The sequence below is a fragment of the Calidris pugnax genome, unplaced genomic scaffold, assembly GCF_001431845.1.
Source record: "Calidris pugnax isolate Ruff unplaced genomic scaffold, ASM143184v1 scaffold15, whole genome shotgun sequence".
In the NCBI taxonomy this organism is placed as follows: Eukaryota; Metazoa; Chordata; class Aves; order Charadriiformes; family Scolopacidae; genus Calidris; species Calidris pugnax.
Genome location: NW_015090774.1, coordinates 11,011,730 through 11,024,382, shown reverse-complemented (window position 1 = coordinate 11,024,382; position 12,653 = coordinate 11,011,730). Strand labels below are relative to the sequence as shown.

Genomic DNA, 12,653 nt, shown 5'->3' with positions numbered 1-12,653 from the left:
AAACTACGGCAATATCCTGCTTACAGTCTTACCAGTACAAGTCTGTCAAAGTCTGAGTGCAAAATCTGCTCCGGGGCATGTTTTTATTTCTTGGAACGCCAAGTGCATTTTCTTATTGTTATTTAGAGCAATTATAACAGTAAAGGTCAGGTATAAGACTTGGAAGCCTTATAGGAATACTTGCTTCCCAACATCTGGCTCGAGAAGAAAGGAGATACAGCAGCTGAGGATATTAAACGCAAGAAGAAAGGTCACTGACTGTACAGATGACGTAGGAAAAAACAACAACCACCAAATCAGAGAGGACAGGTTCAGCAAGAAAATGAGAAGAATCAGAGACATCAGGACAGTTCTGTTTAGCCTAGGATTAAGCCTCCCCCATTTTCCATGAACACTGTATTTCTTTAACATTTGATTACTCATTGTGGCCAAAGCCATGCACTGGATGAAAGCCTGGCACTGAGGAGCTGCAGGCAAAGCGTGTCCCTGTCCCAGTCCCCACGCTGCCTGCTCACTGGGCCAGTCCTGGAATGGAGGAACCACCTTTAGAAATGCTGAGCTGACTGTGGACAGCCTTGGCACGATGCTTGGCCCCTGTGGAGAAGTCGGCACCCGGTGGGCACAGCCTTCAGCAGCCCCGCAGCAGGTACCGCAGCACAGTGATGCACCCAGAGCCACCTGGGGCTGCACCCAGACGGCCACAAGCATGACATGGGTCCACCAACCCTTCCCACCCTTCTCCCCAAGGTAAGGAGGAATGATGGCCCGGTTTCCAGGCAGCAGAGTACCTCAAATAATAACAGCAGTGAAGACCGTGAGCGCTGCAATAGGCAGCCTGTCTCAGCAATCACCTCTATAACTCGTCAGAGTTGGTTGCTCTCCTAAAAAGAGCAGAGCCTAGTCCAAAAGCAAGTGTCTCAGTCCTCCCAAAGGTCTGCTGTGCTGACACCCTGCAAAGTCTTGAGTCTGCAAATTTGGAAGCACTCCTCTCTCTCCTGCGCTGTTTTGGCTTTTAGTTTGTCTTCAGTGATGTCCCTGTCTAGCTAGTTGTAAACAAGATTTGTGTTATCTTCTCTTGTAATAAAAAAAAATAATTTAAAAAATACCTCTATGCTTTCCATCTGTTTTTTGCATCAGGAGAGCAGGAAGAGAGAAATTACTTTTCGAGACCAGGCAGTGCATACACAAAACGTGAAAATGCTCTCAGTGCTCTCTGCACAATCTACAATACAGTCAAGGGGATAAACTGAGACTATGAACATAAACTCCCACTCTCATTGGATGTCTGACTCACAGCCTGAATGCTACTAGACTCACTGGACCAAATATTTGCACTATTATATCCAGGGAAATGCCTACTTTCTACTAAGATACACACATATTATAGAGAGAACAATATAGTTTGACTGGCTGTCTACATTTGAAAGTCAGAGACTGAAAAGGAGGATGTGGGGAACACGTTATGAAAAGGGAAAATGAGTAACGAAAGGAAGAATGCATTTAGGAATAAAATGCTAGGAGGGTCTTGTGAGCCTGAGCCATAGCGTGAAGCACAGATAAAATAAGCACAATCAGTAACCGCAGATGATGATTTACCTGCTCTGAAGGCCTCTGGTAAATGACTTGTTAGAAGATGGCATCCACTTGGTCATTTTAGAGGAAGAGAGGAGAAGAATCTCCTCTGAAGAGACAAGTGAATATATCGCAGCCAAGGCTTTACTTTTATCAATGACTTGCCAAGCCAGCTGTGAACGTTCACCCTTTTAATCAGACTCATTAGGATCCATACATATTTAATCAAGACTGTAACTCTGAAGGTGCTCTAAATGATTCTACAGGCAGTAATGTGTGTTTTAGCACATAGCACCTTGCATTTCAACATTCAGGTGATCGTATTAATGCTGAGGTAAAATTCAGACTTCTAGCACTAATTTTAAAAGCAAGCAGTCACTTCCCAGTTACACCATTAGTTTGTTTATTTATGTTTACCAAGCTGTCTAGTTAAAAAAAAAAAAAAAGAAAACCAAAAGCAATGCTGAAAATAATTTGATTAAAAGATAGTTCAGATTATCTAGCTGTCTGTGTTATTGCTGGGGCTGGTGGAAGCTGTGGTCTCCTGGAGCTTCCCATCACCATCCAGAAGAGAGCTGCCAAAACAGGAATGCTGTTTCGTGCACAGGTAGCAGAAACACTGAGCAGCTGCTCCTGCTCTCGCTCAGGCATTTTTCCTTCTGCTGGCACCTCTGCCTGTGGTTACAAACCAGGGCCCCACGAAGCATGTGGCCGGCTCGACCGACGCTGCCCGATCGTGCTGCCAGATCTTCCACTGCTCATTTCCTGCAGCACAATCTGAAAGAAAGCCTGTTCCCATGCCTGAGCTGCTCTGGACAAAGATAAATCTGAAGGCTGCCTAGTGACTACCGTATAAACATACAAAAAGTCTGATGATCTAAGCTACAAGGCTTTGGTTATTTGGTATAATTAAGTGGAGAAGATGCCAAAAAAATAATTACTGGAAAGTTTTCTTTTGACAAACCTACGACAGAAATTTCTCAACAGCTTCAAGGAACTCCGTGGACGAGCTAAGCCCTTCCAAGTCCAGCAGATTGCCCTTTTTGTCATGAAAGTGGAATAATTCAGTCTCTTCCTCTTCTAGTTCCTCTCGAAATAGGTTGGTCTCTGAGGTAGGGATGATGATGATGCGAGGGACTGTATTGCCAATGATAGATCCCAGGACTCCGTTAGCTTGACTTCCTTGCGTTGCCAGCTGTGAAGTGTCTGGGTCTCCTGCTCTGCTGACACTGCTGCTATTCAAACCGACAGGCAGAGAAGCTGCTTTTAGGGAGCTGGTCACAAGCATCGCCGGGGGACTGCGTAGGACTGACCGCCCCAGAACCTTCTCCAGGCAGCTGGAGGAGAGGGAAACCTAGAGCGGAGACAGACGCTTTAGTGTTGTCATACAGCATGTGACTACTGAAACCAGTATTTGAAATTAATTACCACTCGTGGCTATTTGAGTCACCGGTCGTATTTTCTAAGCACTTGAACCATCGACTAGAAAGAGAGAAAATCGTGAAGTGTTAACATCTACAGCTTGGAAAGCCAGATGTTAAATAAAGCAAAAGACGACGTGCTCAAATATCAGCAGAGACCAGAAAGGAAGAAAAAAAAAGAGAAGAAAAGAAAAGCCCATTCCTATATCTCACTTATTTGTCCATTTTTACCACATCTCAAGGTACTGGATAATTGTAGTTCTCTCTCTCATATGAAAGAGATCTCAGATAAGCCTCAAGCATACTGTATTTTTTATTTGCCTAAAGTTTCTTGTGACAATTTCTATCATGGTGCCTCCAAATGGCTCCTGGCACTGCCTCGGGGCAGTCTGGGATCACATTTATACATTGGACAGTACTTCCACCAACAAAGAGGGGAAAACCAGTGACTGTGATTTTGCTTTGCTAACCGTTTTTCATCTGCCTATTTTGAGAGAACTCTAATTTCTAACTTGGCTCTGATGGCAACTCCCCCCGTCACGTTTCCATAATGCTTTGTGCACAGTATGTAAAACTAGAGTAAACAAAGTAAAGTTTGAACATGTCAGTTGACATTTAAATACACCGGCAATGGAAGGCATGAATGATAAATTTTGGCTTGCTTTAGAAAACGACAGTTCAGATTATAAAAATCAGATAAGGTTATAAAGTCAGATATAGAGAGAAGTTAGAAGTCCCTCCTTCCTGGGGAAAATCAACGTTAAAAGTAAAATGTAGTTTTTACTTCATTATTATGTGCATTCATATGAATCCTAATGGAATTCAGAATTTGACTAAGCTTTACTCAGATTGTTATAAAACATCTTTCAGTGCCATAGTTCTGACAATTTCTCTTAATATGATTGTAACGTGTATTAAGTAGCTACAGAGTCTCTCCATAGTTTTGGCTTCACATAATAGTTTTGTAAAATTTTTCCTCTATTGTAGATATTCCTCTTCCAGTCATAAGGCTCATTAATTCAACTTTAGTCTTCTTGAAGTGTTCAGGCATGTAATTCCCAAGATTTATAGAGGTTTGGGGCTGAAACATCTTTTAAAAATGTTAGATCAATTTCTAGTGTGATTACAGCCCAGCAGGGGCTGTCATCTTGGTCCCCTTTATCTCCTCCTAGTCCATGGCCTGTGACACTGCCTTTATACTGACAAACGGTTCCTTAAATCAGAAAGGGAAGGTTTGGTTTTTTTCTTTTTGTTGGGAGGAAGGGGTGTTGGTTGTTTTTGGTTTTGTTTTTAGGAGTCATCTCCTCAGTCTTAGCAAGTAGTTCTATCAGAATACGTCTGGTTTTACAGACAAAAAAACAAATACATTTTGTTAAATCAAAAATTCAGTTGACCCTTTACCAAATTCAAACTTGTATTTCCATAAGTGGGCACTCTTAGAAGTGCCATAACTGGAATTCAGTCATAGACAATCCAGTAATGCCATCTGAACCTTAAAATAAATATCTAAAAATGCAGTGGGGTTTCTTTAGGGTTGGTTGGGCTTTTGGTAAATGGGTGGCCTTACAGTGAAACACTCTGATTGAGCTAGACAAATAAATATTTACTCTGATAGAATGAATATTCATGCATTTAGCCAGCACACAAAGGAGCTTCACACCACACAGGAATCTTTGCTGAAAATACTGAGAAAAGCAAATGAGGCTTTGATCATTCAATGCAAATAAACTCCACACATCTCAGTGAACACCACTGAAAGCCTCAGCATGAAGGTACTCCGTTTAAAGGTTATTTATCAAAATAATCCAACACAGGTCTTCAAAAGACAAAGTAGTGTGCCTGAGCCTTCTTGTGGGCTGCACAGTTGTTAGATTACAGAATACAGAAATATTTATGGCATTCATTAACTCTTTTATGCAATGTTTATACTGACAAACGGTTCCTTAAATCAGAAAGGGAAGGTTTGGTTTTTTTCTTTTTGTTGGGAGGAAGGGGTGTTGGTTGTTTTTGGTTTTGTTTTTAGGAGTCATCTCCTCAGTCTTAGCAAGTAGTTCTTTCAGAATACGTCTCGTTTTACAGACAAAAAACCAAATACATTTGGTTTTTTTCACACAAGTTGGGTTTTTTTTGAAAAACAACAAGCCCAGAATTTTTAGTCTCTTTCTGCTCCCTCCCATCTCTGTCAGTCTGGGTTTAAAATTAGATATTGCTAGGTAGTGCAGCATAATATAATTCTACCCCACGAGTAGGAATCATTTATTAATCCCTATAGACAGGGATTTCTCCAGCCGGTGTACCTACCCAAATGGAGGGAAGCATGAGGTGCTAAAAAAAAGTGTCAGAGAAGTCTGCTCTTCCAAACCAACAATAAAAATAGAATGAAAAAGCCCCAAACCTAAACCCACTCCTCCCTGCTTCAAGTGCTGTTCTCACCACAGCAGAAGCACAGGTTTCTTTGGGATATGGCTTAGTAGGCTGGACACCACTTCCAAGGGTTTTTTTTTTAATATTTTTTCATGCTGGGTAATTCCCTTGACGATCTCCTGGATGCAGAGAGCACACTTGGCAACTCTTCTTTGAAAACTATCTTATTCTCACAACACTTGCCTTCATCTTAATGCTTCTAAAAAGGCTCCTTCCAGGTTTCCTGGTGTTAGTCCATCAAGCCTGTTACCATCCTAACTAACTGCAATAAGTCATGGAGCTGGATCATATCTTTGTGGCAACACAGAAAACAGCCCTGGGCATTTTTATGCTCTGGAAAGCACCAAGCCTAGGCCACCAACCAGCTGTTTTACTTTCGCTTGGGGGATGACTTCTTTTTTGACAACCCATCTGCAACTGTGCTTTAAGGAGATCTGATGTCGGTCTGTGAAAAGAATTTAGAGGTACATCAATTTTTTAGATGTTGGTGAGATCATCTTCTTAAAGAAAGTGAAGGAAGTATAAGATTCTTCTGCTAAAAAAAATTATCATATTTTCTTAAATTAAAAATTCAGGTGACCCTTTACCAAATTCACACTTATATTTCCATAAGTGGGCACTTGTAAAAGTGCCATAACTGGAATTCAGTCATAGACAATCCAGTAATGCTATCTGAACCTTAAAATAAATACCTAAAAATGCAGTGGGGTTTCTTTATGGTCAGTTGGGCTTTTGGTAAATGGGTGGCCTTATAGTGAAACACTCTGATTGAGCTAGACAAATAAACATTTACTCTGATAGAATGAATATTCATGCATTTAGCTAGCACACAAAGGAGCTTCACACCACACAGGAATCTTTGCTGAAAATACTGAGAAACGCAAATGAGGCTTTGATCATTCAATGTAAATAAACTCCACACATCTCGGTGAACACCACTGAAAGCCTCAGCATGAAGGTACTCCGTTTAAAGGTTATTTATCAAAATAATCCAACACAGGTCTTCCAAAGACAAAGTAGTGTGCCTGAGCCTTCTTGTGGGCTGCACAGTTGCTAGATTACAGAATACAGAAATATTTATTGCATTCATTAACTCTTTTATGCAACCACTGGGATTTATTTTCCTTCTACTTCCTTGTGAAACTGAAAGGCGGTGGTTCTCCAGCACCTGGAGACAATCTCTTGTCTTTGCCAGTTGCCTACAACCTTGGACACACTGATGGAGGGCAGCAGAGGTGGGTAGTAGATTTTGAGCCCATGTTGCCTGCCCCCACATTTGAAGCCGTTGTTTTTCCATCAATATTATTCACAACAGTTACAGGAAAAGACCAACATTTCTGAGGACTTCATCTTAAGGAGACACATGAAAGAAGACAGGGCAGACGCATGCAGGAACCGGGTCCTCAGACAGCTGGAAATTTCCAGAGCAGCTCCTGCTTTAAACTACGCTCTCTCTAGGCAGTTAGCCTTGGAGCTGGAAGGGAGCACAGCGGACAGAACCAGATGCTGTGGCTGCACAAGGTGTGGGTGTTTGGTTACACACACTAGAGTAACTCCATGAAAGGAGTGCCTCCGTCAAAAAGCAGGTCCTACTCAGTCCAGACACACAGAGGGGATTGCAAGTCCTTTCTTTTCTCAAAAAGCTACACGCTTGACATCATGCCACCCATACAAATACTCCTTTTGAAACGGAGGTTACGGTTCTGGCAGAAGCTGACCCATGGGTGGCTTACTGCTCCCATCCTCAGCACTTCCTTAGGGAAGGGGGTGCTCCTCAACTGCATGGCACCAAACCTCAGCGGTTTGGGCAATGAGTGTGATGCATCTGCAGAAGATGCGCTGAGTACTCACCGTCTCCTCTCTCAGTGAGGGAAGGGTGGCAGCTGCCAGACTCTCCCACCCTTAGGGAGAAATGGGAGTTTCTTTCTCGTCTTCCCCCTCAACAAAAATAAAACATTTTAATGTACGCTGAAAAGAGGAAGAAGGGTGGCTTCTATTATGTCAAACTCTGGTTTGCAGCCCTGATTTTGTAATATAAGGAGGCTGTCACAACGTAGACATGATGGTCAGGATGGAAGGAACCAGAGCTTGGATAGACACACATGCAAAGAGGCAAAGAAGACAACTACTTCTTACATTTGATGCTATTGACTGTGCTTTAATGCAGCTTTAGAGCTATGAACTCATGCTGGATTTCTAAAAACAGGCAACATATCAGTGAAAAAAGTTAATACAGCATTGTTGACATTTTTGTTAATCACTAAAAAATAAGAAATAACAGCAAAGCTGAAAATGACATCAGAATCAGTATAAATAAAGCCTAGAGAAGAAAGAGATCATATAAAGGCTGAATTGTTATTCCAGAGATGACATCCTGTGACAAGATTAACAGGAAAATGTCAAGTCTCCAGCAGAGACTTTTTTCCTTACCTTTTCTGCAGATGTTGCATCACAGCTGTAGGTCTTTGGGAGCTGGTCTCTCTTCTCCTGTTTCACACTTGTTGAGAAGGAATGACTTCGTCGAGGCTGCAGTTTCTTATGGGCTGGTTCTACAGGGTCAAGCTCTACATCGCTCCAGGTCTAATCATAAACGATGAAGAATTTCACACAGTTACATCCTTTCTCAAATTCTAGAAGTTCTCATAATCTAGCAGAAACCATCTACACTTAGAGACAACTTAAGCTGCTTTAACACAGGTCTCACACTGAAAACTCCCCTGGGGACAGGCTTGATTTTTAATCTTGTCACTTGCCTGGACTATTTTTCTGAACAAAAAAAAAATCTTTGAAAAGATGAAAAATTACTTAATCTCTTTTCACCAGGATGTTTTTCATCCTTTTTTAACTCATTGCTTGTGCAATGCTTTTAGCTGCATAGCACCTAAAGTCTAAAGATGGTAGCAGGTACAACCAGTGTGTTTAATATGGCTTATGGTATTCTCTATGATCATCAGCTGGTACAAAACCATGGATGTGCACAGGTGGAAATGGTCTGAAGTTGCGGCAAGGGAGATTTAGATTAGATATTAGAAAGAATTACTTTACTGAGAGAGTGGTCAGGCACTGGAACAGCCTGCCCAGGGAGGTGGTGGAGTCACCATCCCTGGAGGTATTTAAGAAACGTATAGACATGGCTCTTCAGGGCATGCTCTAGTGCCCAAGGCTTTTTTTGGTTTTTGTTGTTTTTTTTTTGTTTTTTTTTTTTTTTTGTGGTTGGACCCGATGATCTCAGAGGTCCCTTCCAACCACTAAGATTCTGTGATTCTGTGTGATTCTGTATACATCCCAGGTGGACACCCAAAACACCCAGGGCTTCTCAAGCCTTATGAGCTTGTTTCTCCTCTGAACCATCATCAGTGGATGGGAGGCAATTGGTGGAATCTACACTAATTTTCCATACAGATAGATAAATAGGTAGACAGATAGATGGGGCTCCACACAAGTGGGAAGCTAGTGCATAATTCCACTGCATCACCCTGCTCACACATCTATGTCTTGCCACTTGTTTATTTCTCCTCCCTTGTAGAACCAAACTGTAAATACAACTGTACGTGACTGACAAACATGTTGGCTCCCTACACTAACATGCACATGACACACAGAGGAAAGCCTTGGTGGCAACAGATGCATCTTTTACAGCATTGCTGGTGTCATTCCTGCCCATCCATAGTTTATTGGAGTATTCCAAAATTTTGCTCAGTGCTGCTGTCATGAGAGAATCATTGAGCTTAGTGTTTATTCCAGCAGCTGCTGTTTCAGCTAAAATCCGTACAGCTGCACTGAGCTGTCACTCCCCCCAAGAACAATTACCTTTGGCTGTGTCAACTCACCACAGCACGGTGCCACACACAGCTAACAGCAGGTGTCTTATTGGAGACACCTAAGCCAAAGTTGTGCCAAAGGCTGAAGCCTCTGATCCACATCATCCCACCTCTAAGCAGCAACCCCAACCAAGCACACACAATAACATGCTACCCCTAATGAACCAAAACCAAGCAGTGACAAACAGTGAAGAACAGAAAGCTGCTCGAATCAGGCTAAGTGATCCAGGAGAAATTACCTAATATGACATCAAACAAAGGATTGACGGGGAGAGAATCAAGCCAAGGAAAATTAAAAGGGGCAAAAAAAGTTGGAAATAACTAAACGGGGTGGTTTAATGTCATGTGACTGTCATGTGACTAGTGTCATGTGGCTACTGTCATGTGGCTACTGTCATGTGACCAGTGTGGTGTGACTAGCGTCATGTGACACTAAAAATGGCTGCTTTATTGTCAACGTACTTCCATGTCACTACACATGCTATCTACAACCAGTGAATGAAGCACAAGTGTAAGCAGACAGATAGTCCCCATGATCTCAAGAGAGATCCAGGTACGTGTGGGTACTCTGTTTGTCCAAGCTGTTAAGCAATCCCAAGCAAATTATACTTTTTTTTTCTTGGATAGGATATTGGCATGCTGCATATACTGACCTCATATTGCAAAGATGATCTGGGTATTTTGCAGTTTATGAAATCATCACAGTTGGTGCCCTCATGCATCATTGTGTAATCAGTGGTCTGTAAATGGAATTAAATCAGCAGGACAGATTATCTCATTTTCATTTACATTGCAACAGAAATATTTATGCATTTATTTACATATTCAAAAGACAAGACAAACACTAAATTTCACAGCCCATACAAAGTGAGTCACTCTTTTTTTTTTATCTCATTAAAGTCTTTGCCCTAGTATAGCAGCAACGAGGTAAACATGAAAGTGCTCCCCAAGCCCTGAAGACTATGAGAAGCCAGGCGAGCAAATTTGGGGATGCTCATGCTCTGTGGTGTGGTGCAGTAGTGTCACTCCACAAGAGTCTGATCGCACACTTCAAACTCGAGCTCAGATCTGAACAACAGTCTGCTGAAAAAGGCTTTGCCTAGGCTAAGAGAGGCCTTTCACTCTTCTATTTATTGTTTTAATTTAAAAAAAAAATTATGGTAGACATAATTTATGAAAAAGGTTCTCAATTCTAGACCAAGTCTCTCCTGAGAAGTAGCTTGTCCACTGCATGGTATTTAAACACCTGCTAATTTGGAATGACAAACCACACCCCATTTAACTGATTATGTGATCTTTAATTATCACCATTATTATTTGTCTGTAATACTTTAACCTGCAGGCTGTTTCGTGACAGCAGGAAATGCTGCTGGGATACATGATATATAGTGACAAAGTGGAAGAGGATCCTTGTCCACAAACAGCTCACAACTTCACAAGCTCCACAGCTGAGGCTACCCAGTAACGTGCAATTAACCATTTTAACTGGAAGTCTACCTGATGCAACTGTACGGTTACTGTGCAAGAGAGGCAGCGGGATGGACCGCAAAGTAGCCTGTCTTATAGCAGGTCAGATTCTGTTTCATTAGGGCTCAGGCAGTGAACCTTCCCTTCAAGTGGATTTTTTGTTCTGCTTTTTGATTTCACAGCCAGAAGGCCTGAATTTCTTGTCAGCACCCTGGGCACCACGCTAGCATTGACTGGGGCTGCCTGGTTCCACAGTGAACAGTACAATTTTTTGCTCAGGTGTGTTTACTGTCTGTCTGCCATGAAAGAGTTCAGAAATCTCCCTGGGGCTGTTATCTGAAAGGAACCAGCAGAAATTTCAGTGCAAAATTATGTTGCTCAAGAACAGTGCACTCCTCTTGCTGGTTTTCTCAGAGGTCCTAGGTCCATTTCCAAACTAAGGACCCCAGTCTTCCCCAAAATACGTAGTTATGATTTCATAGAAACAGCTCTTGGCAACAGCACCCTGAAAGCAGCAGCCTGAAGGGCACAGCACGCAAGTAACTGAGCCCTGTCCTTGCTCAGACCTCTGCCACCTGGCTTAAGGGGAGAGCCACGAGCTTGCCACTCAGCCCACCACAGTGATCTACACCTTCGTGGAAGGACTGCAGCCATCGCTCTCGGAGGTGTCATACACCCAAGCTGAGTGCTGAGCGGTGCAGGTCCCCATCTTGGACCTCCCAAGCTGGTTGGGAGGTCCAACATCAGCCCAGTCCCTGCTGCAGCCACCATCCCTCCCTGGGAGCTGCCTCCCCAGCACCTCTGTGAGGAAGGCCAGCTTCTTGTGGCTTACAGAAGGCACGGGCATGTGAAGAGGGGCTGGGAAGAACCCCAAGGGATCCTTTTATTTCTAACTCCCTCGATCCTACTGTTATGAGACCTGTTTTCTGTTTAATTCTGCTTGGTTGGGAAGGAGAGAAAGGGCTCACTCCACCTTTTCCACCTCTAACACAACCCAAACCAGCAGGTTACACATCCTGAGTTTCTAACCTGTGGCTGTTCCCCAGAGAAACCCACCGTGCTATAGGCAACTCCTTCTTCAGGCTACACTCCAGCCACACTGCTAGCCTTACTGGGACTTGGGGTACCCTGCTTGCAAAACACCCCACCAGCTCCAGGTGTGGGAAACTTCCACTCCTCACAGTTAAAATCCAAGGAAAAAAATAAAAAAGTCTCCTGCCTATGGAAAGTGGACTTCCTTTAAAACAATAAAACAGCTATTGGATGAGTCAGAAAAGTTCGGATGGAAATGATTTTCCTGTCCTCCAGCCTCACCAGATACTGGATTATGTAGCAAAGGGTTGGTGACATGGGGAGTGCCTGACAATGGCTCTTTCTAATTCACGTTAAAGACTTACCCAAAAAAGCATGGTCCCAGTAAGCATCTGAGTCATGCGGATACGCTGGCCTGGATGCTTTTCCTGATCAGAAATCATCATGTATGGAGTCCCAGAAAGACTTTGCAGAAATGACCTCATACGACCCAAAAAATTTAGCTACCTCTCCCCCCGCTTCTTTTCCATTCTCTAATTTTGAATATGTATTTATAGAGTCACTAATTTTGGGAGTCAGGGAAACATTATACTCACTTCCTTCACGGAAACGATAAAAAACTTACAGCTTCTCCAGTGGAAACTGACGAAACACAAGTGCTCTTGGTCCTGCCAGCAAGAGATTGATGGCTAGAGAGAGAGGTCCTGAATGATGATTCGTTTATGGAGCCTCTCAGGAGGTCGTTCTTTGATATTCGTATTAGGAACCTCAAGCAAGGAACAGCATTGTGGATGGTTTTTCTGAAGGAAAATGGGAGAAGAAAAAAAAAAAGCACATTGACGGGGCAGCTTTGAAAATCATGTGGTGAAAGTACTGTCTCTTTCCATAACCTCATCACAGCTTCTCTTTTGATTGA

The 12,653-nt window shown here is 42.7% G+C and overlaps 1 protein-coding gene across 2 annotated transcripts in view; it reads right to left on the bottom strand.

Moving 5' to 3' along the window:
- Positions 1-1,797: 1,797 nt before the first annotated feature.
- LOC106888811 (melanopsin-like) overlaps positions 1,798-12,653 on the bottom strand; it is a 46,133-nt gene continuing 35,277 nt past the window's right edge. For both annotated transcript variants that reach the window (XM_014943323.1, XM_014943317.1), the window contains exons 9-12: positions 12,363-12,537; positions 9,892-9,978; positions 7,848-7,997; positions 1,798-2,926 (exon numbers count right to left, since the gene is read on the bottom strand). In XM_014943323.1, the coding sequence (XP_014798809.1) occupies positions 2,537-2,926; positions 7,848-7,997; positions 9,892-9,978; positions 12,363-12,537 (802 nt within the window). In that variant the 3' untranslated portion in view covers positions 1,798-2,536. The remainder of the gene's footprint in view (positions 2,927-7,847; positions 7,998-9,891; positions 9,979-12,362; positions 12,538-12,653) is intronic.